General features: G+C 41.1%; 1 protein-coding gene across 2 annotated transcripts in view; it reads left to right on the top strand.

Moving 5' to 3' along the window:
- tbc1d8b (TBC1 domain family member 8B) overlaps nt 1-24154 on the top strand; it is a 71129-nt gene that overhangs the window by 26987 nt on the left and 19988 nt on the right. For both annotated transcript variants that reach the window (XM_041195559.1, XM_041195560.1), the window contains 7 exons: nt 3004-3211; nt 3982-4152; nt 6253-6432; nt 14991-15141; nt 16151-16365; nt 19020-19137; nt 23542-23827. In XM_041195559.1, the coding sequence (XP_041051493.1) occupies nt 3004-3211; nt 3982-4152; nt 6253-6432; nt 14991-15141; nt 16151-16365; nt 19020-19137; nt 23542-23827 (1329 nt within the window). The remainder of the gene's footprint in view (nt 1-3003; nt 3212-3981; nt 4153-6252; nt 6433-14990; nt 15142-16150; nt 16366-19019; nt 19138-23541; nt 23828-24154) is intronic.

Genomic DNA, 24154 nt, shown 5'->3' with positions numbered 1-24154 from the left:
TTGGTGGAATATTCTTTCAGAGAGCCAGTGTAAACTCAGTGGCATAAATGGCCCCCTTCTGTACTGTAAAGATGCTGTGAAATTTATAAACCACATTTTTCATTTGTGTGATTGGCAGAATGTCTTTTTGGCTTGACATCAGCTTCTTGTTGGTGTTAAATACCACCCATGTTGCTACTGCTTCACCTGTTGCTTAGTTTTTGAGAGACCTTGACCTTCCAGAGTAACCTGAGGTAGGCTGGGCACTTTTCAGGGCAGAAAGGAACGGCCTTAGGTCCATTCACGAGTTTGCGTGATATACAGCATGAAGTGATCTGATCAGGGTAGCCATTATCTTGCAGAATGTCTTTGATGCACTCTACTTCAGCATCAAGCTTGCATGGTGAGCAAATGGCTTGGGCCCTATTTACAAGGTCACTGATAAAACCAGCCTTAATGTGTGGAATGGTAAAAATCCCAACATGTATTTTGACCAGTGAAGGCTTGTGGTAGACCATGGTAGAGAACCCCCCGGCAGATTTCTCAACTAGTACTTCAAGGAAGGGGAGTTCATTTGACTGCTCCATTTCAAAGGTGAACTTGAGTGTAGGATGGAACCCATTAAGACATGTAAGGAAATTATTGCATGCAGCGGTGGATTTAAATCTAGCGAACATATCATCTACATATTGGAAATATGCGAGGGATAGGAGGTTAGTTGTCATTCCATCGAAGGCATGTTTCTCATGGAACCCAACAAAGATGTTTGCGAGAGCTGGATCTAGAGGGGATCCCGTGGCAACCATCTATTTAGGTATACATGGTGTCATGAAAGTATACAATATAAATTGTTGTTTTCCCCTCCTGAAATTGGTATTCTTGCTAAGTGCCCCGATGAGTGCTAGACGAAAAGCTTCGACATGTCTCTTTTTCAGCAATAAACCTGTTTATTGGACCAGCTGATCCTGAGCACTTGGAAGCCATATAATGTTCCGTGTGAATCTTGACACAAAGCATTAAACAAGAAATTATCACTTAGTGGCTCATACTTGTGATTCATCAGTCTACGCCTTGCGAACTGGGATAGCAGGAAGGTGCTAAATGGAAAACAGGAGGCTTCCTTACAAAGCATGGAGAGAAGATAGGTATAGATGTTGTTAATGCTAGTCATGTGTGCCTCCTCACGGGTAGATGAACTGTGGTATTAACAGAGGCCCAAAATGGTGAATACCAGGCAATGATCATCTCCCAACAAGAGTATAACTGCCTCCCCTTGACGTTTAATGGCATTATCATCACTGGATCTCCCATCATTAACATCCTGGGGATTACCATTGATCAGAAACTGAACTGCAGTAGCCATATAATTACTGTGGCAACAAGAGCAGGCCAGACACTGGGAATTTTGTGGCAAGTAACCATCTCCTGACTCCCCAAAGCCTGTCTGCCATCTACATGCAGAAGTCAGGAGTGTGATGGAATATTCTCCACTTGCCTGGATGAGTGTATTTCCAACAACACACAAGAAGCTTGACACCACCCAAGACAAAAATCCCAATTTTATTGTCACCCCATCCATCACCTTAAACATTCACTGTCTCCACCATTGGCACACTGGCAGCAATGTGTATCATCTACAGGATGCACTTCTACAACTCACTAAGTATCCATCGACATCACCTTCCAAACCTGCAACCTCAACTACTTAGAAGGACGACAAAAGCAGCTGCATGGTACCTTCAGATTCCCCTCCATAAAGCATCCTGACTCAGAACTTATCGTTATTTCTTCACTGTTGCTAGGCCAAAATCCTGGAACTCCCTCCATGACAGCAATGTGGGTGAATCTACCCACCTTTTGAAGGGCATCGGATCCTGGTCTTGCCAGTGATGTTCACATGAGTGAATGAATAAAAAAAAAAAATTCCATGCAGGGGAATATGTTGTGACCCCACTGAGCAGTCAGATATGGCATGATATGACATGACTGGCTCCTCTGAAGATTTGATCAGAGGATTTACATTAGGAGTCAATAGTGCCTCCATAAAAATGTCAAAGTTTTCTTGTGTAGGTGTTGGGATGCTGTTTTAACCCTTAGCCGTTATGTGTTGCAATCCTTGTGTATCTTCGGATGCTTTTACATAAAGGCCTTGCCCTGAGCTCATGTCAATGTTGACTCTGCCTACCACGTTTTGTGAGTGCATAGTGAGCTACCTTCTTCATGAAACTTGCTGGAAGGTGTTACCTTTTGGTCCTCCGGTTGTACCAGCATGGAAGTTGAATCAGATTTTGAGTTAGATATCTAACCCTTTTCTGAAATAATGAGCGTATGAGATTTCAAATTTCTCTGATAAAACATTCACTTCACTAATACGTAGCTTGGCACAGAGTGATCTTGTATTTGTGGTGAATCCACTGCTTAACTTGGCATATGAACACAGTGGTGTTAATGCCATCAAATAAAAATAGTGGGCAAACCTCAGCACCAAAATTTTAAATTAGAATGTTTTACTGCTTGTTTGTCTCAACGGTTCTTATCTGATGAATCAATAGAAAAAGGAATTTTGAATCTATTTAGAAAGTGAATTGTAAGAATTTCTCATCAGGTGACATAAATTTGAAGGAATTTTAATTGACTACTTATGACAATGATATCATTGTCCCTCTCCCCCCACCCCCTGCCCATCTCTAGGATAGAATTTTTATTTGTAAATAAACAAGATAGTTCAGCTGGGTAATATGGGTAACACCTTTCTTTTTTATTTAAGGAAGTTTTACATCCATGTATGTATTCTAATGGAAAATGTATTGTAATGAATCATGCTATTTTGTATCTCAAATGTTTCCCACTGTCCACTGTTGATTAATAAATTGGACAATGAGATATTTCTGTGTACAAGCTGAGTTCATCTGTCAAACGCATTTTGTTTTGGGTGTTCAATGTGAATTATTTTTCTCCTATTGACTCAAAAAGCCTGTTTTCTTTCAGTGTTACTTGAGTTACATTCCTCTTGTTTTATTTCAGAGGTCTGGAGAATCGAGCGAGGAATGAATATTTCACAGCACTCTTCAGGCTGCCCAGGGAAGAGAGTCTGGATGACATACTTGACTGTTTTCTTTGGATTCCTTTTTGTCATGCCCATGCATTTGGGAAAATGTTCATTTCGGATAATTACATATGCTTCAGTAGCCAAGATGGGAGTCACTGCAATGTTATCATTCCGTTGCGGGAGGTAATGCTTAATAGACAAAAGTAGTTACCATTTAATGTCTAAAGTATTCGGGAGGGGAAAAAAGTCTTATCAAATTTTTCTTTGATATCTCATAACAGTTGTTAAGGCTAAAACCTAGTTATAAACCTAGCTTAAAGGATGCTTTCTCTTGTATTATAGTGAAAAGGTGAAACATGCTATAGCCCTATTGATACTATATTTGCTACAAGGAAGCTTATTGTTAACCTGCATTGTAGCTTCGGGTTGCAGCATTTCTCTCCTATCTTTACAAGGAGGTACCAGGGAGCTGGGCTCTTCCTTAGACGAAAAAGAGAAGCTGTTCTAAAATCCACTGACCTGGCAGTGAGCTTTACATGTTCCAGTTTACATCAGTATTGCCACTGGCAGAGTTCCATTATCAATTTTATGTTGTTTTAGTGTAAATAGGGCTATAAATTCTTGCATAAAATAGTATCCTGTTTTCACAAAAGTGCTGTTGCAAATTTAAATTAGCTACTCAGATAATTAGCTAATGTTTTGGTGGTTGTATCATATATCATGTAGTAACTTTATAGTACAGCACTCAGGTTTAAGAAATCATTAGAGCCTGGCTCACATTTATGTATAAGCACTGTAAAACCGTTTGCTCCATGTTGCAATTATGAATCTTTGTAACATAGCTCTGTTGCAGTTTGACTGTTTTCTCCCCGCCCTTTCCACTTCCACATGCCCTAAGCTCAGTATAGGTTGTGAAAATGTGGCTATCAAATTGATGCGAATTCTCTTAACAGGTCATGGGCATGGACACGCCAGACAGCTCAGGCAAACACATCTCTTTCAGTACTAGATGTAAAATAACCTTCCGCTTCATTGAAATAAAGGACAGCGCTGGCCTTGTGAAGAAACTGAAAGGGAAACTGCACTGTGGCGCAAGTGCACAGCACACTTTGGGGATTGAAGAGGTAAAGATCTTTGAGAAATTGTAATGTGTACTATTTACAAAAGTGGCTCTGAAATTTGGTGGTACAGGTTGTTTGAGTTCCAGAACGTCTGTTCTGAAATATTGGGCCCGCAGTTGGTGCCTGTCATCTTGCACAGCAAGCATCTGATCTCATTATCGTCAGTGAGAGAGCACACAGTGTTCCTGGCCTCCTCCTCCTCCATGGATCTCCCAGCACTTGCTTTCAGATTGGCTGCAGCCTGTGAGCAGGTTACTGCTGTAAATGGGACATTCAAGTCCCAAAAGAGGCAAGGACCAAAATACCTTTACCTTTGTGTTCAGTAAAGATAATATCTTGGTATAGTGATCAAAATAAAAGCTAAATGGCAGTAACATTGCACAGTATTCTTCATGACTATGGGAAGCAAAAATAGTGCCCTTCATGACCTCAGGACATCCCAAAGTGTATCCCTGTTATAATGTAGGAAATGTGGCAACAAATAGCATGTAGCAAAGGTAAATGAGATAAATGACCAGTTAAGATGCTTTTATGATGTTGGACGTTTGATAAATATTGCTGCGGACCCTGGGGTAACTTCACTCATTTTCTTTGAATAATGCCATGCAGTCTTTTATGTACCTGAGAGGGCAGGCAATTCATTGTTTTAACACCTCATTTGAAAGATGGTCACTCCAAAATGCAGCATTTTGTTGGTCCTGCACTGACTAGTCAAACTGGATGATGTGCTCAAGTTTCTGGAATAGGTCTTGAATTCATGACCTGCCGACTTAGGTGGGCATACTACCACTGGGTCAAGGGGCAATGCTCAATCAGTGTGTTCTTGGTTTTCATTGAACTCCCTAGAATTTTAACCCAATCAAATTCTGATTTAATGTGAGGAAAACTTAATAGTATATTGTACTAGTGTGTCTGTTCAGTGCCCTAGCTTCATTGAAAGAAAATTGGATGACTGCCAAATGGCTGATAGGTACTAGAGTTACGCATGGATGCTTCAACAGATTGCATTGAAAGTAATTGTTATAACATTTTTGTTAACTGTAAGCATGCTTTACAGGTAGCCTTAGTGTCCATTCAGTTTCCATTCTAACTGTAGGAACAAAGGAGCAGGAGTAGGCTATTTGACCCTTCGAGCCTGCTCCATCATTTAATAAGATCACAGCTGATCTGGTTGTAATCTCGGCTCCATCTTCCTGTCTGCCCCCCCATAACTCTTGACTCCCTTGCCTAACAACTTTCTGTCTAACTCTGCCTTGAACACATTCAAAGGCCCAGCCCTCACTATTTTCTGGTGAAGAGAATTCCAAACACTAACAACTCTTTGGGAGAAAAAAAATTCTCTGTCTTAAAAGGGAGACCTGTTATTTTTTAAACTATATTCCCTAGTTTTCATCTTGCCCACAAGAGGAAACATCCTATGGCTATCCACCCCCTCAAGTCCCCTCAGGACCTTAAAAATATCTGTATAGAGTATTTGTTGTCTCACCTTAAGAAAATGTATATTGAGATGCGCAGCTGCTGGTAATTCTGTGGTGCTGACTGTTTTTATACTGCTGCTGAGGAATCAGGAAAATATATTTATATAATATGTTGGATGCCACTAAATGATGTGAAAATGGTCATTGTTTTCATTTGTCAATTAAAAAGTCATAAAGTTTTACTAGTTAGTAGTGACTAAAATAGGAAAGCTAAATCTATATTATCTATAATTTTGTGTCACTCTTGTGAAGCGTGGGATATAACTAAATAGGGAATGATTTTAAATCATGAGATGAGATTGAAGCAGAAAATGCTGGAAACAAACAATTGTTGCCACCTGTCAGCATCTGGGGGGAGCAAAGCAGTTAATGTCTCAGGTCAATGAGCAGTGAGGGACCCTTCAGTGAAGGGTTTTGAACCTGAAGCATTAACTGTTTCTTTCTTCACAAATGCTGCTGGACCCGCTGAGTGTTTCCAATGTTTTCCATTTCTCGTTAAGATTTCCAGCATCCATAGTATTTTGACCTGGGATGAGATGAGGCTATGAACACATTCCTTCTCCAGACAATATACATGCTGCTCTTTCATAGACCTGAGTCATGCTGCATCTTTCTTTCTTGGCAGGAATCATGCCCCAAGAGTTCTCAGGAAGACAGCACCTTCTTTGGGCATGATGGCCCTTCACCTTCATTTACTGGTGATCAATCCAGTGCACTGCTTAAAGAAAGCAGTAAAACAGTTAATACTGAAGCATTGATGAGAGTCTTTCACCCACAAGAGGCAGAAAATCTGGATTCAAAAATGGTAAGAAACTCTTAATTCCCTAGTGCGTTAAAATTTGCGGATCATTTTATGGATTTTTTTTTGTATCATTTCTGTTGTGGCCTTCAGTGGAATGGATAAGTATTTTTAGTTGAATTATGGTTTGTTGACTTGCAGATTTAACTTGTTAGGGTGTAATTTACTATGCTCAGTATGAAATATTGCTGCAATATTTGAAGGCTCTGAAGTCTTGGACTGACATATTGCTGCACCCAGTTATGCTGTTTTTAAAGAAAAAACAATCCTCCATGTTACTGCTTTTTTTCTGACATTTGCAACCTTACTTAAAAATATGCTGCAAAATGAGGGTGGGAAGTACTGTGGATCCCTGTCCCATCATTGTTGCCTGGCAACATATAGAACATATTGGGAAAGTCTCAACTACAAAATGGAGGTGAGCCAAGAGACAAAAACTATCCTTGATAATCCATAAGTTGTCATGTGAGAGTATGGAGATGGTGCAAAATGGAAGAATTTGCATATGTACCTTTTGGAAGTTAGGGCACATTTTACAAGCCAAATGAAAGTAGCTGATCTGAAATTTTTGGAAACATCCAATTAAGTAACAATAAATAACATTTAAAAAAAAAAGTGGGCATTCACTGATCAAAACATTTCCAATGATCAGAAAATATGAATGAATTGACTGAGAGTTACCTGACTGGGAGGAGCTTGACGTTAAGACATTGATGAGGAAAAGTGTTCCATTCTGTGGCATTGGCATCACTTGCTTTCATTCATCTACATCCACCAGAATTGTCAAATGATAAGTGGAGTCTGAAAATAACGTGCTAAGTTTAAAATCACCGACAGGTTTTGACAGCCGTTGATGCTGCCATCTCAGTATAGACATGAACACTCTGAATGCCTGCCCATTCAATTTAAATCTACTTTTTGTATCTTAATCATGTACAATATTCATACTACAAATGTCTAGTACCAAATTTCAAAACATAGCTATGGTCCAGTGACACCACACATTGGGTATGAGTTTTGTGTACCATGAAGAAGTTGACGTTATATTTTGGTCTGGTGTTCTCACATAGTGAATTGCTATTGTCAAATAACATGGAGGCCATACTACAAGAGAAAATCTAATTACCCATTTCCCTCACCAAAAAAGCCTTGATATTCAATGGCATTCCCATCACTGAAGACCCCCATCTTCTTCATGCTGTGGGTTACCATTGACCAGACACTTACCTAGACCAGTTACACACATACTGTGGCTACAAGAGCAAGTCAAAGACTAGGAGGTAAACATATCCTCATCAACATATGGATAAAATGCAGGATGTACCATTGGCATGCCAGTGGATACCCCACTGGTTCCAACTGGGCTGAGAAGTGCTGCTGAACTGCCAAAAGCACTTCACAGGATGGGAAAGCAAATGTGAGAGTTTGTTAAACCCAATTAATTTCTCAGTAGCAGAATTAGTAGATGGATGGGAATAGGTTGCCTGTCCATTTGAAAGATTCCTAATGGAGGTAGGTATAAATGTTAATGGTGCAGAGTACTTTTTGTCATAAGCTTCAGAATTACTGGCCTTTATTGAATGCTGACACTGAGGATTATGGCCATTCCTTCATACTGCTTCATTTAGTCCAAAAGCCTGTAATATGGGTATATTTTATATAGGACCAGATTTTCCAGGCCCTGATCAGGTCCAAATGGAGGTGGATAAAAACAAAATACTGCGGATGCTGGAAGTCTGAAACAAAAACAAAAATTGCTAGAAAAACTTAGCAGGTCTGACAGCATCTGTGTAGAGAAAGACAGAGTTAACATTTTGAGTCCAGATGATCCTTCTTCAGAACTGTTCTGAAGTTCTAAAGAAGAGTCATCTGGACTCGAAACGTTAACTCTGTCTTTCTCTCCACAGATGCTGTCAGAAATGGAGGTAGGCTAGTTTTTTTTTAAAAAATGCCATGATATCATGTGGCCAGAAGCCCAGCCTCCATTTCCAACCTCCTGATATTCCCGAGGGTGGGAGTGAGCGCAATTCTCTGAACTCACCTACACCTGAGGCCAGTGGAAGCCTTTAAGGCCTTAGTTCAGAACAATCTCAACTTTGCGGGAGGTAGATGGGCTTCAAGAACCCTCAGTGTTTAGACGTAGTGAGGGAAGCTATGTCTTCTGGCTCCCATACGTTAGGAATAATCACATTTTTGACTCAAAATGCTAGAACTTCAGGTGTATTTCTTGCATCGCTCCATGTGACAGGTAGACTGATGTTACTTGGTGCATGCCTGCAGTGTGACAATGAATGTGGGACCCTGGGATATATATTCCCATCACAGTCAGCTCCTGGCTCTTGACAAATAATATACCAATGTAACAGCAGGTGTGCACCAATATAGAGGCGATTCAGCAGACATCAAAACTTTATTCAATGTTAGTAGCATGTTATCAACTGGGTGAAAGGGCTTACTCCCTGGGTTGAAAAGTTGCAGGAGTGCATCAAAGGACAGCGGAAGAGGCAGAAGTCAGGTGCTTGTCACCTTAGGGGGTTGGCACCCTCTAGGCATTGACTGGGCTCTGGGTCATAGAATCAGGCTGAATGGGCCTTATCTGATCAACAGGAAGTGTGTAGTTAGAAATGGTTACTGCAGTCTCACAAATAGAGGCCATCAAAGCAGCAGAGTGGCAGCATGCACATCAAAGAACCTTGAGTATTAGGGCCCACAGCAGAGGGACAAGGGCCACACAGGAGGAGGCGGCACTACCTGGAGCACAGAATCTACCGGAACAAGGGAAGCAGCCTGGACATGTCTGAAAACCAGTGCAGAAGGAGACTGCTACTCTCAAGGCAGATGGTCACAGACATCAGTGCCTTTGTCAGTGAGGAGCTCACACCTTGCTCCACTGATGGCGATGCTCAGTTAGTGGTGGTCAAAGTAACTGTAGCCTTTGCTGCTGGTTCCTTTCAGCTGCGGATCTCTGTGGCATCTCTCAGTCAGCTGCACATCATTGCATCACCCTGATGACGACGCCCTCTTCACCAAGGCTGGACACAACATCAAATTCCCTAACATTAAAACTTCACAAGCTCAGAGAGCAGTGGGTTTCACTGCCATTGGCGGATTCCCCCGATTCCAGGACTTAATTGACTGTACCCATGTAACCATCAAGGCACCAAATGAGTGGAGATGCTCATTAACAGGAAAGCCCATCATTCTCTGTTTAGCTGGTTTGTGACCTCAAGAAGAGCTTCTTTCATGTGTCTGCACACTTTCTTGGTAGCAACCACAATGCTTTCATTCTCTGCCTGTCAAACCTTCTACAGCTGTTCCACCCCAATCTTCAAGTCCATAGATGGATTCTAGGGAACAAGGGGCTATCTTTTTGAGGAGCTTAGCTTCTCGCCCTTCTACAAGAGCCACAAATGGACCACAGAGGTCTTATAACATGAGTCATCTGCTCACCAGAACCCTCATTGAAAAGTCCATTGGCCTGCTAAAGATGTATTTATTGTATTCTTCATAACATGGGGGAGGCGGTGGCATAGCAGTATTGTCACTGAACTAGTGATCTAGAGACCCAGGGTAATGCTCTGACAACCTAGGTTTGAATCCCACTACAGTGAAATTTTAATTCAATAAAAATCTGGAATTAAAAGTCTGATGATGACCATGAAACTATTGCTGATTGTCGTAAAAACCCATCTGGTTCACTTAATGTCCTTTAGGGAAGGAAATCTGCTGTCTTCACCTTGTCTGGCCTACATGTGACTCCAGACCCACAGCAATGTGGTTGATTCTTACTTTCCCTTGTTCAGAGGGCATTTAGGGATGTACAATAAATACTGACCTAGCCAGCGATGCTCACATCCCATAAACAAACTTTTAAAAAACAATAAGGAATGATCCTCAAATGTAGGGACTGATATTATTGGAGGCAGAGGAAGAGAAGGATGTGGGAGAAGATAGGGCAGGGGTCATAGAGGGGGAACCTTCTGCTGTGCAGCATGGAAGTGTTCAGGTCTGGGGTTTCTAGAAAGGAATCTAGAAAGCCATGACTACGGGGAATCATCTGATCCATAAGAGGTTCAGCTGATGAACTCTCAGACCGCATGGGTGTGAAAGCTCCGAGCCTGTACTTTGGCAAGGAATGACATCCTATACCATCCCACCATTAGATTACTGCCTAGCGTTTTAACTGTTTCCGGTGAGGGATTATTGCTTTGTACCTTCTCTGTTATTACTGTATAATGCTAAGTTAAAACATGAATATCATGTTAACAAAAAGTGAATCTATTTAGAGAGTGTTCCTAATTAATTTCTAACACATTTGAAAACAGTGGCACAATTGGACAGAGTCAGCATGGATTTACGAAAGGGAAATCATGCTTGACAAATCTACAGAAATTTTTCGAGAATGCAACTAGTAGAGTTGATGAGGGGGAGCCAGTGGATGTGCTTTATTTGGACTTTCAGAAGGCTTTTGACCAAGTTCCGCATAGGAAATTGGCGTGTAAAATTAAAGCGCAAGGGATTGGGGGTAGTGTACTGAGATGGATAGAAAACTGGTTGGCAGACAGGAAACAAAGAGTAGGAATAAACGGGTCTTTTTCTGAATGGCAGGCAGTGACAATGGGGTACCTCAGGGATCGGTGCTGGGACCCCAGCTATTCACAATATATATTAATGATTTAGTTGAGGGAAAGAATTGTAATGTCTACAAATTTGCAGATGACACAAAGGTGGGTAGGAGGGTGAGCTGTGAGGAGGATGCAGAGATGCTTCAGTGTGATTTGGACAAGCTGAGTGAGTGGGCAAATGCATGGCAGATGCAGTATAATGTGGATAAATGTGAGGTTATCCACTTTGGTAGCAAAAAACGGGAAGGTAGATTATTACCTAAATGGCTATAAATTGAAAGAGAGGAATGTGCAACGGGTCCTCGTATACCAGTTGCTGAAAGTAAGTCTGCAGGTGCAGCAGGTGGTAAAGAAGGCAAATGGTATGTTGGCCTTCATAGCCAGAGGATTTGAGTACAGGAGCAGGCATGTTTTGATGCAATTATACAGGACCTTGGTGAGATCACACTTGGAATATTGTGTGCAGTTTTGGCCTCCTTATCTGAGGAAGGATGCTCTTGCTACGGAGGGAGTGCAGCGAAGGTTTACCAGACTGATTCCTGGAATGGCAGGAATGACATATGAGGAGAGGTTTAGTCGGTTAGGATTATATTCGTTGGAGTTCAGAAGAATGAGGGGGGGATCTCATAGAAACCTATAAAATTCTAACAGGACTAGACAGGGTAGATGCAGGAAGGATGTTCCCGTTGGTGGGGGAGTCCAGAACCAGGGGTCACAGTCTGAGGATATGGGATAGACCATTTAGGACTGAGATGAGGAGAAATTTCTTCACCCAGAGAGTGGTGGGCCTGTGGAATTCGCTACCATGGTAAGTAGTTGAGGCCAAAACATTGTATGTTTTCAAGAAGGAGTTAGTTATAGCTCTTGGGGCGAAAGGGATCAAAGGGTATGGGGAGAAAGTGGGAGCAGGCTGTTGAGTTGAATGATCAGCCATGATCATAATGAATGGCGGAGCAGGCTCGAAGGACCAAATGGCCTACTCCTCCTATTTTCTATGTTTCGCTACATAACGCCACAGTGACCCACTTAGACCTACACGGTGCTCTTCATTCTTGGACACTTGTAGGTAATGCTCCCCTTGTTGCCTGGGAGGAGCTGGAGGAACCCGGCACATGTCTCTGGCTACGCATCTGTGATGACTATTGTTACAATCCCTGAAGGGGCCAATAATCTGAAAGGAAAGGAATCCCCAAACAACCCTGATGAAAACAATCCATGGACAAGATTTCAGTTTTTAAAATATTTACTTTAACAAACCCAAAGTCAACATAAAATTGTGTATTGTCATGAAAGGAACATTTTTTCATTATATTATTGTGGTTTATTGTAAAGTAGGTTTATGGGTGAGAGTATAGATGGTTCTGCCTTTGTGACTTAATTGAATTAGAGTCAGACTGCAGGCTTGAAATTATCAAAAGAAGGTGGGGATAAAAGGCATTCGAAATGCTAATGGATGAGGGCAGCATGTAGGGTGTGAAGAAAATTTGCATTTTTAGATAACTGAAGGCTGTGTTTAGGATTCAAAGGGATGATAGGATGTTTACATGTAACAAGATAAACAAGGCCAAGCAGTATGTGTATTTTTCCCAAAGGAACTGACTATATTGGCAAAATGAAAGATTTTTATGTTAGAGGAAAAGTAAGTTCCTGAAGACCTCTAGAACAATGAAATTTACAGACTGAGAGAGAAACATATATAAAGAAGGATGGTGGGTTATGTTGTGGGGTCTTGTAAGATCTAAAAGGACAGTGTAAAACAGCCTTGTGGAAGTCTCTAGCCACTTTAGCAGAAGTCTACTGTGTCCATTAACCAATTTGGAGGAAGGCCTTTGGAATTCCACTGTCGAGTGGGTGCTGTAGTAAACTTGCTGACTTATCTATTTAAATTTAAAATCTATTTTAGACTGTTGCCTTAAAGGGGATTTGTAGTTGGAAATCAGGTTAATTAGGGATTTTGAGATCTGTTATAGTATTAAGTAATTGTAATCGCATGTATGTGCTTGAAATCTTTTCTTTTGTTAATAAATGTTTTAATTTAGTTTTTAAGATTTCTAGAGGTGTTAGTGGACTCATTACTTCTGAATTCAGTGCACAAATCTTCTCATACTAAACATAAGTTACAAAACCATTGTGATATCATGGCCAAGTTTCCCTTGTGGATTTGGTCCGCCTGGCACATACCACCTGTCATATCGTTAGTATTAGCAGACAAATGGTATTTCAATAGAATGATGAATTTTACTTAAGTAGTCAGTACAACAAAGATCTGTCCCACAACACTCTCACTCCCCGCATAAACGTGACACCACATGCCTTGCCACAGTCTTTGAAACTCAGCCTCCGATATGTAGGTTCTGGTATCTCACTGTTCGCACTCAATGGATTTGGCGCTGTAGTCGCTTTCACCTGGAGCCTTATTCCATCTGAGGTCCCTGGATGCAGCTTCGTTCTACGAACCCTCTTTCCCTCGGGCCATGACGGTCTTGATGGCATAGCTTTCCAGAGTTCCTTTTCCTTTTCAAGCAACAAACCAACAACACCCTGGTTCACAGTCTTGTCACGTTTGATACCAACACACAGCTCTTTAGCATGCTTGAGCTATTCACACCATTTTAGGATTCAGTCTCTTTTTAGCTAGCTTGCATGTTGCTGCACCAAGAGCTTCTGGACTTCTTTCCTCTTTCCTGCCAACCAGTAAATTGACCATGTTGTAGGGAGTTTTGCGCTTTCTGAAAGACACCTGGAGTTCTGTGACTCTCCAGCTAAAGCCCAACAGGCTGAAACATGCCATTCCCCCAATTAGCTTTCATTAGCATTTTTCTTTACCTAGCTTTCATTCCAAAAACAGCCTCAGCCAGAGTCTAATTTCTTGGAAATTATGTCATGAGTGATGAAATCCAATTGCACCCCCACTTCTTCCAGAATTCTTCCAGAGATATCTTACAAATATGAGCTTTTTGCAAAGCACGTTGTTCGTTGCACAGTGGCATTTGTCCTCCTCTTGGAAGAACCCATTGGGGCCTCTTCTTGGATTGCATCTCTGCAGAGACAGCTTTTTTCAATGGGCCCTGCACCACAGATGCCCCCTCTGTCAGAGGGGCTGAGGCCGGTGGGGGCATCATAAGAAGAGGCAGGTTGCTGATCTAGAATTGGGCCTGCCTCCTGTTTCCTGTCTCTGGCGGGAAAATACAGCTCATGGTTTCCTTTTAGTTACATGTAATACGCTAAATCTCATTTGTGAATAGTCGGCAGTTCCAATATTTGCAACAGCACAAATTGGATAATATTTTTTGAAGGATAGAAACTTGAATTTGAGCCAGTTAATTTGATTAATTAAATGCTATTCTGCACTGATTAAATTTCTGAATCACGCTGGTTTAAGCATTGCCCTTTGTTTTGGACCATTGATCTCAATAGTAAGCTGTTGGTACTAAGTAATCTACTTAGGTGACTGCTTTGTCTCTTTTTTGTATTTAAGTAGTCTTGGCAGAAATCCAGTTATATGTTAATTTAATAAATTGTAATAGCCTATAATTTGACATGACCCATTGGCCATGTGTAAATAGTGACTTTGCAATTCAGCCCCAGTATATAAATGTGATGCAGATTTTGTGTGAATTATTTGGCACTGCCATGCTGTTTGTATTTGGTATCAGAAGTGCTGACTACAGCCAAAGACTGACGGATACTTTTAAAAAAAAATCCAGGATTTGGATTTGTATCTTTGCCAAAAATTGATCAGTTCTTCCTTGGGCCATATCCTATCTGTGTACCAAGTTTTGTTGAAATTTTAAGAGATATTGATTGTAGACAAACGGGAGTAGAAAACCAGGGCAAATGCATGACCTCGGTCTACTTTCAGTGGCAAAGGTAAAAATGTACTCTGTCTTATTTAAGAATGAGCTAATATTAAACCGCTTTTATTTTTGTGCCTTGCAGTTGAAAGAAAAGATGAAGGTGCAATCATGGAACATTCATTTTGTAGAATATGGTCATGGAGTGTGTATGTTTCGCACTAAAAAGACTCGAGATCTGGTAATGAGAGGAATTCCAGAAGCCTTAAGAGGAGAACTTTGGTTACTGTTCTCGGGTGTGTATATTGTTAATAGTGTGATTATGAAAAATATCTTTTGAACTGCTTTATGTTTAGTAACTTGAAGCTTTCAGAAATGACAGAAAATGTGTTCTAATTTTTGAAAAGTGTTGAGAACGCTTACCTAAGTCTAGTGAACAGAATTGCATTATTTTTAAGGCATAGGCCATTCCATCTTTTTAACTCTTAGTGAGGCAGGGATTTGGGGGGGGGGTTGTCGGGGTGTTGATTTTTTACCAGGGAGGAATGAGTGGTTGGGGCTGGTTGCATTGTTAATTTAAGAGAACAACATGGTCACAATGCAGCTACTTATAGGTTTAACTGAGGTACAAGGGATGTGGAATTGGTGCAAGTATTAGTCCAGGAGAGTGGGCAACTAAAACTCTATTTAAGATAATTAATGCAAATGAGGGCCTCGTGACACAAATTTAAATTTGCCTTGGATTTAATGCCCACAACACGGCTTTCCTGCTCTGGCAAATGGAAAAGAATATAATTAAATGAGGTCTTGTCCCTAAATTCGCCAGGACCTCCATGTTTCCAGACTTCCTCGTCTTCCTCCTTCCTATAAATCTAGGGGCCAATTTTTCTCAAATTTTGCATCAGCTGCCTCTAGTGTTGCCCTCCCTCCTGCAATGCATTAAGAAAGGCTGGCTGAGGATTTATTTTAGTGACCAAACTCTGAAATTCTAGTAGACAAGAGATTGTGGTGGAGATAATGTTTTACTTGGGAACTTATGGTTAGAATGATCAAGTGTGTGAGAATACAATTACTTTTGGATAAACTCTGAGTTTTGTTTTTACAGAGAGCTGTTTCAGCTGACACAATTTTCTTCTTTTTAAATTGAAAAGCAATCCATTTCAGTTCAACAAAAGATAAATGTGAGAGTATAAGAAAAACACAATGTTTCATTTTAGATTCAGTTGTTGTTTTGAAGGTAGATCTAATGCTACCTTCCTCATCCTGGTCCACAACAATGTAAGGTTTGTGTTTGTCAACCCATAGGTGCAATTAATGACATGGCTGCTCATCCTGGCTATTATGCAGAGTTAGTGGAAAGGTCAATGGGTACCTGTTCCTTGGCTACTGATGAAATAGAACGTGATCTGCATCGTTCACTGCCTGAACACCCAGCATTCCAAAGCGATACAGGCATTTCTGCACTGAGAAGAGTTCTCACAGCCTATGCATCTCGGAACCCTAAAATAGGCTACTGTCAGGTTTGAACTATTACCTTACTGCCAAGTGGTTTAGTAATGCACTATCATTTTGAATTATAACTTTTCCAGTAGGGGTTCTTTTGTAATATCAAGCTAACTAAATGCAAAGAAAGCTTTGAGCTTCATTCTGCAATAATTTGGGTTGTGTCTAGAATAACATTCTGCTTAGAAGTCTTGGGTTTGGCTGAATCACTTTCTGAGGTACTTGAGAAATAAATGTATTTGGTCTGATTAGGCTGATTGAGGCTCCCACTTTACGGTCTGTGCATTTATGTCATTTATTTTCGACAAATGGGATCCCTTAGGTGGAAGTGCCTTCAAGGTGACATGCCTGGTAGGTCTGCAAAACTCCAACGCACTGCTGATAATTGATCAGCTAGCCCGGCTGGCTTCACTACTGCAACTTTTAGATCTGGCTGAAATTTCTCCCACGAAGCTGCAGATAACTCTGCAAGCCAGTGTCCTATTAGGTAGGACATCCCAGCGTGAGGTTTACCAGTGGTGTTTGTTAGTAAATTGTGCATTCCAACTGTGCACACTTGAGCCAAGGCTCTGGCAACTGTGCCTGCGCTGTCTTCACTTGTGTAGGTAGGATGGGCTTTTGTGGGGATTGTGAACGCACTCTGTTTCGAGCAAAGAGAAACTGTAGATTTTCCAGCAGCTTTGTTTGGTGACTCTTAAATTCATTGGTGGGTTTCCACATGCCCAAGACCTGCTGGAAAGAAAAATATTTTCATTTGCATTTTGCATCAGTTTCTGTGCAAAATCAAAGTTTACTATTGTACAATACTAGAAGCAAAACATAAATTATTCTTAATTTACCAATAGATAGAGTAGTATTAGAGACTATGATATCAGAGTAGCAAACAGTTGTAACTTCACCCTATTATGCCAAGTCATGACATTGAATTTAGTGAATCTGATCATTTGTGGGTTAATTGTTTTTTAAAAAACAACTAGTTCATCAATTCTTTAAGTAGAGCAGCCTATATGTGACTCCAGCCTCATTGTGTAGGATTCCTAATGACCTCTGAAGTGGTCAATTGACTTAGTTGGAAATAATCACTACAAAATTTTATTTAAAAAGAATAAAACTGATATTGCTGTCAGCAATGATACAGGCATGGTATCAGGACTAAATTTGGAGAATCTCAGCCCAGTTGATCCGGCAAAGCCCTCCTTGGTAGCATCTGGCAACTGGTATGAAACAATCTGTCCAGCCACATATTGGCTTGGTTGTGGTTTGTTTTCTTTCATGGGATATAAATGTCGCTAGCAAGATCAGCTTTTGTTGCCTGTTCCCAATTGTCCTTGAGAAAGTGAACCATCTTCTTGATCCCCAGCAGTCCATGTCGTGTAGTACAGCCATAAAGCAATTAGGAAGGGAACCTTTCAGATGCTGATGATCCCATTTGTCTGCTGCCAATGTTCTTCAAGGTGGTGGAGATCATGGGTTTGGAAGGTGCTGTTGAAGGAGGCTTGGCATGTTGCTGCTGTGCATCTTGCTGTTGGTGCACACTATTGCCACTGTGCACTGGTTCCAGAGGGAGCGAGTGTTCACGTTTGGTGTATGAGGTGCCAACAAAACAGCTTGCTTTGTCCTAGATGGTGTCATGTTCCAGAATTGCATCCACCTATGAGCTTCCCACACTCTAGAGGGGAGATGGTAGCATAGTGGTAATGTCACTGAATTAGTAAACCAGAGGCTTAGGCTAATACCTTGGGGTCATGGGTTCAAAATACCACCGCGGCAGCTGGTGGAGTTTAAATTAAATTAATAATCCTGGAATATAAAGCTAGTCTCAATAATGGTGACCATGAAACTACCATCTCTTGTCATAAAGACCCATCTGGTTCACTAATACCCTTTATACCCTTTTCTGGCCTAAATGACTCCTGACCAACAGTAATGTTGACTCTTAACTGTCCTCTGAAATGTTAGGTTCAGGGGCAACTGGGGATGGGCGACAAATGCTGACTTTGCCAGCGAATGTCCACATCCCTTGAAAGAATAAAGAAAAAACAAAGTCTCCTGCCAGTGCAATTTGGATATGCAAAATGGCCATGATACCTATCTGCACATGTGCATTGGCCCGTCCATGTCCAGAAAATGCCACAATGTCACTGCTGGAGCTTGCAGCCTGGAATTGCGTGGCAGACGTGGGAAAAATAAGGAGAGGCAATATAATCTAACGCTCACAACAACTTGCAATCCATTAGTTCAGTAGCAGTGGCCAATATGACTGCAGTAAAATATCCTACAAGGAAAAGCTTTTACTTTCCTGTCTGCAAATCCTTCCCTGCTAACGCCCTGTAAAAAGATAGAAATTCACAACATTGTCCCTGGCAGCAGCAGGAGAGTGATGACCGAGAATGTGCCCTGCCGCACATTGCCCCCTATAAAGATGGCGAATGTTAATTTGGGTCTGCCATAAGCATACAATTGCGCATAAAACTTCAGTCCACCCCCATCATCGCCAACCCCAATTTATTGTCCTGTTCCATTAGCATGGTGATCAGTCGGACTCCATGTGTTATGCTTGAAAGGCTTGTGTAAAATGCATTTCTTAGCTTTTGTGGATGAGCAGGTTACATTGATAATTGCAATTTATTGTAGAGTGTGATGCAATGACACTTTCAATTCACCTGCCTAGGCAATGAACATTCTGACATCTGTTTTACTGCTTTATGCTAAAGAAGAAGAAGCCTTTTGGTTACTCGTTGCTGTCTGTGAAAGAATGCTTCCAGATTACTTCAATCGGCGAATAATTGGTAAGACTTTAAAAATGAAAGTGTACATAAGGTTTCATTCCAGAATTGTGTGCTGCTAAATGGGAATGCACATCAGGGAATCAGGGCACTGTTGATGTCAAACTTCCAAATTGCAGTCTCGACCAATGAGGCTCTGTGGTAGGAACGCAGGATTGTTGACTACTACGCATTCAATTTTAAAATGCTAAATGCTCGGTGTGTGTCCTGCTATTTTCAGTCAGTACAATTAAGACAGTTGGATTATTTGCAAGGCCCTTTACCAGTTGCACTGGAGCGTTCTTGTGAAATGTATGCTACCAGTTGTCACTTGTTTGTTCATTGATAAATTTGGAACTGTTGAGCATTTTCTAAGCTTGCTAGACACCAACGGTGACCTGCAATCTTTCTTCTGTCCCCATTCCTTTCCATCTGCCATCTTAAACTTTTTAATCGGGGCGGGGGGGGATAACCATTCTAATCTCTTGTACTGCTGTTTTGTCTATCTGCTCCCATTGTCCCATTTTGGAGGAAGAACAAATTTTCTTTTAAGCAGCGAATTTTCATTGGCTGAACACCTCTCTTGAAGGCCTGTTTCACTCCAGGAGAGTGAAAACTTGTGCTTCTGCATATCGACATGCTCACATCATCAATGCAGCCAGATGAAACTTTGGAGGACAGATATGTATCCAAAGCGTAATTGTGAATATTTCCCTGCAACCCAAAAGACTTCTAGACAAGTGAACTTAGAGGGGTAATTGCTGCAATTGCACCAGACTTTTTCATTGTTCTTCTTTTCACTCTCCACATATGGTAGGATTGTAGTCCAGGTTGACAGCTTCTAATTAATATTAATTAATAATATTGCCTAATTTCACTTCCATAATAGATCCTTTCTCCCCCACTGCCTTGGCTCATTTGTTGCTTCTAAATTCAACTGCAAGGAATATCTGGGGTGGTAGCTGCTGTACAGGCCATAGAAGCTGAAGGTTCAGGCTCCATCCTGCTGCTTTTAAACATGTCCTGCAGCTTAAGTTGTTTCAAATATACGGGCCTTTCTTTTAGGAACACCTCTTGTAGACCCACATAACCTGCTGCTCTGTAATGAAGCTCTTCTGCTCCATCCCAAGAATCACTTCCACCACGTGTCAATGCACCACTTTCATCATCGTCATTATTATTCTCATTCTCTTTATCCTTGTTCGTGGTCATGTCTCATATTTTACTGTCTGAGAGTTGGAGCTGGACCAGGGCATCGTTGTCAATATTCACACAATCCTCCACAGCTTCTTCGTCCAACAACTTAGCTTCAGCACATGGTAAACCTTTTGCATATGCTAATAAATCTTCAACTTTTTTCTCCTCAGACCCACAAAAACCATTAAAGTCTGGTTCAATTTCATCGTCACCATTTAGGAACGTGGCCACGGGTCATGCCATCCATTTATCAAAATATCTTGGGGTACATTGACCCAGGCCTTTGTGGCACTTCAGAGTATATCCTTTACATTAAGTTTTTTTTGGAATTCCTTAAATCCCAAGCCTCTGTTGGCTGCAGTGAATTGCACATGAATTCAGCCTTGTACCTGGTCTTGAACGCTTGCAGAATGCCTTGATCAATGGGCTGAATGAGGGATGTACAGTTGGGGGACAAATGAACTCCGAAAACATTGCCTCCGATGAGGAGTTCTGCATCAGGTTGTGCAGCACAATTATCAAGGAGTAACATCATTTTGAAGCCCCTGGGAAGACCCACAGACAGACAATGAGCCCTTGCTTCAGGGACAAAATGACCCTCATCCAATCAAAGAAAATGGGTCTAGTCATCCATGCACACTGTTTGACCTGATAAGCAACAGGAAAAACCCTGATCCGTTTGAAAGACCATGTGAAGCAATTTACCCTGCTGCATTTGAACACCCGAGTGCAGTAAGCCATTCCTTCAAATCTTTGAGTCCCATTGGTGCTGTTTCATGTGCAGTTACATAGGTTTTCCTGGGAACATACCTCTAATATAATAAGGTCTCATTAGCATTGTGTACTTGTTTTGCTGGTGGACCTTTTTCTGATATTATCGTGGAAAATTAATCCAAGTATGCCTCTGCAGCTTCATCGTGAGCTGAAGCTTTTTGACTGCATACTTTCAGCAGACGTGCACCATGGCATTTTAAAAATTTGTTACACCATCCTGAGGAGCATTCACATAGTGTTATTAGACCAAACGCTTCACGGAACACTCTTGCTTAGGTCATGATAATGAAGCGATCCAGTGCATGTTTCTCGCTCTGACACTGCCTGATCCACCCTAGTAACACCTTCTACATGGATAGTCTTTGATGGAGTGTTTTCCTATTATCCATTTATTTGGGCAAATGACTGTCAGCATAAAATTTAAGTAACTTCTCCTTTTGCTTCTTCAAATCACAAATGGTTGATATACCAACACCATACTCTTCACTTGATATTCTCACTGAGGCACTTGTCCCTAGATGTATTAGTAACTCCACTTTCTACTTAATATTCAGTGACAAATGTTTCCTTTGGCACTCCTGCCAGCTGCAGGACTTCCTGCTGGCCTTTTGGACATAAAACCAGGGGTAATAAAAGCTCGAATTACAAAGAGACACTTGTTTGAACAGCGTTCAAACTTTGTGTACAGGTAATCGCCACGGGAATCGGTGGCGCCACCAAATCAAGCGGGAGCTTGACGAAGTAATCTGCATGTCAATTTTGAGTTGCTACACATGGTGCCGTTGTCGAGCATAGCCAGTTTTCGGGCCCTTCTGGTTTTTGGGATGCCAGATAAGGGTTCTGGTACCTGTATTCCAATGCTGCCCCGGACAGCCTTCCATCTTCCATCCTCCGTAATTGTTAGCTCATCCAGAAGCCTGCTGCCTGTGTCCTAACTCTCGCACCAAGTCCCATTCACTTATTGCCCCTGTGCTAGTTAACCTTCATTGGAGCTTGGTCTGGCAAAGCCTCAATTTTAAAATTCTCATCCTGGTATTCAAACCCTTCCATGGCCTCACCCCTCTATCAATGTAATCTCCTCCAGCTCTGAAACCCTCCAAGGCCTCCACATTCCTCCAATTCTTGCCTTTGACAAATCCCAGATTTTCATCGCTCCATTATTGGTGACCATGCCTTCAGCTGACTCGTACTTCAGCTCTGGAGTTCCCTGCCTAAACCTTTCTACCTCTCTCTCCATTAACACATTCCTTAAAATCCACGTCTTTGACCAAGCTTTTGGTTACCCAGCCTAATATCTCTAACATCTGGCAACGTTCCTGTGAAGCACCTTTGGTACGTGACAGTTCCCTTAATTCGCTTGTGCATTTAGATAATGAGCCGAGGGTTACAATACTGGTATACTATAATAGTGACAGTCATGTGCAAATTCCAAGTTTGTTTTCTTTTATGAAAGTATAGCTGCAGTAAAATGAAAGGGTTAATACCACAAATTTCTATTTGTTTTCAAGACTTTGACCCATTGTTGCATTGTCCTTGTCAAAAATTCTTAGCTATAATTAGATCAGCTTGAATTGCTGTTCAAAGTAAACCTGAAATGAAATATTCCCATAACATTTTGTAGAAGACTTTACTTTTAAGTGGAATTTTGTATCCATTACGGAATGCTTTTACAATAATGTTTCTACTCCTGAAGGCTGGAGGTTCAGTGGTGGAAAATAGAGCATTACCTGGACCATAATTCATTTGTGCATTCGGATAAAGGTGAACTGCCACATTTACAGTGTTGGCCTTCTATCACTTTTATTTGTTGCATATGTTCATTTTCCAAAACACATCTATCTCACTATCTCAGTTTACTCAAGGAAACTGTTTTTGAACTACAAAATACCAGCGCAACATATGTCAGGCAGATTGTTTCTCTCTCGCCACAGCTACTGCCAAACCTGTTGAGTTTTACCAGCACTCTGTTTTTATTTCAGATTTTCAGTATCCGCAGTATTTTGCTTTTATTTTAACCCACTGCGTTTGGTTCTACCTCCCTCCCCAAAGCTTTTTGTTTTTTAATGGATATTGATAAACTTTTCTCTGTATATTTTCACTTTTTAGTACAGTAGCTTAACTGCAATCTGCATTGCAGAGATAAAACACTGACTCCAGCATTTGCATGAGGCGTATAAGTTGGTTTGTAATGGTTCTACCAGACAAAAACTAAATCTGAAACAATAGTGCTGTTGGTCAGTTAGTTTACTTTTGCCTCATGGATTATAGTTCCTCTTCTCACCAGGTGACTAAGTACTATTCAGTCACTGATTCAAACTAATTTGCATTTCAAAATCCTTGGATAAATAAAATCCAGAAAGTATTGCTGTTTTGAGTCAGCTCCCGATAAAGGTTATATAAGAGCAATGTGAAGTTTAAAAAATAGGCATGTCTAATTCCAGTGTGTTCTTTTAACAGGTGCTCTGGTGGATCAGGCAGTTTTTGAAGAATTTATTAGAAGCCATCTTCCTCAGTTGACTGACCACATGACAGACATGACTTTTTTTTCATCTGTCTCTTTGTCATGGTTTCTCACTATCTTTATTTCTGTGTTGCCCATTGAGAGTGCAGTAAATGTCGTTGATTGCTTTTTCTATGATGGTATTAAGGCAATCCTGCAGCTGGGGCTGGCAGTTCTAGATTATAACATGGATAAGCTGCTGCTCTGCAAAGATGATGCTGAAGCGGTGACTATCTTAAACAAGTATGGCTCTTTAATGTTTAATGTTTCTTTGCTATCATTTTTCGATGCTATTTAAATGTCAGCAATATGAGAGATGCTTGCTCAAGGAGTCAGGATGAAGTGTAGTCTTCAGGTGGAATGAGATTGAAGAGTGGGGGATAATTGGACTGGGCCACATAAATGTAATTCAGCCCCCATTTTAAAGTCCTACATTCTCTTTATATTTTTAAACCCTCTTTGAGCTCTTGGGCGAACTTAATGCTTCCCTGGAGATGGAGAGCTATGTAATGGAGCAGGAAGGTGCAGAGTGGAGACTCCATTGTCTTCCCGAATTCTTTCCAATTAAGT

Source organism: Carcharodon carcharias, chromosome 9 (genome assembly GCF_017639515.1).
Source record: "Carcharodon carcharias isolate sCarCar2 chromosome 9, sCarCar2.pri, whole genome shotgun sequence".
Lineage (NCBI taxonomy): Eukaryota > Metazoa > Chordata > Chondrichthyes > Lamniformes > Lamnidae > Carcharodon > Carcharodon carcharias.
This window is presented reverse-complemented; position numbering and strand designations above follow the sequence as displayed.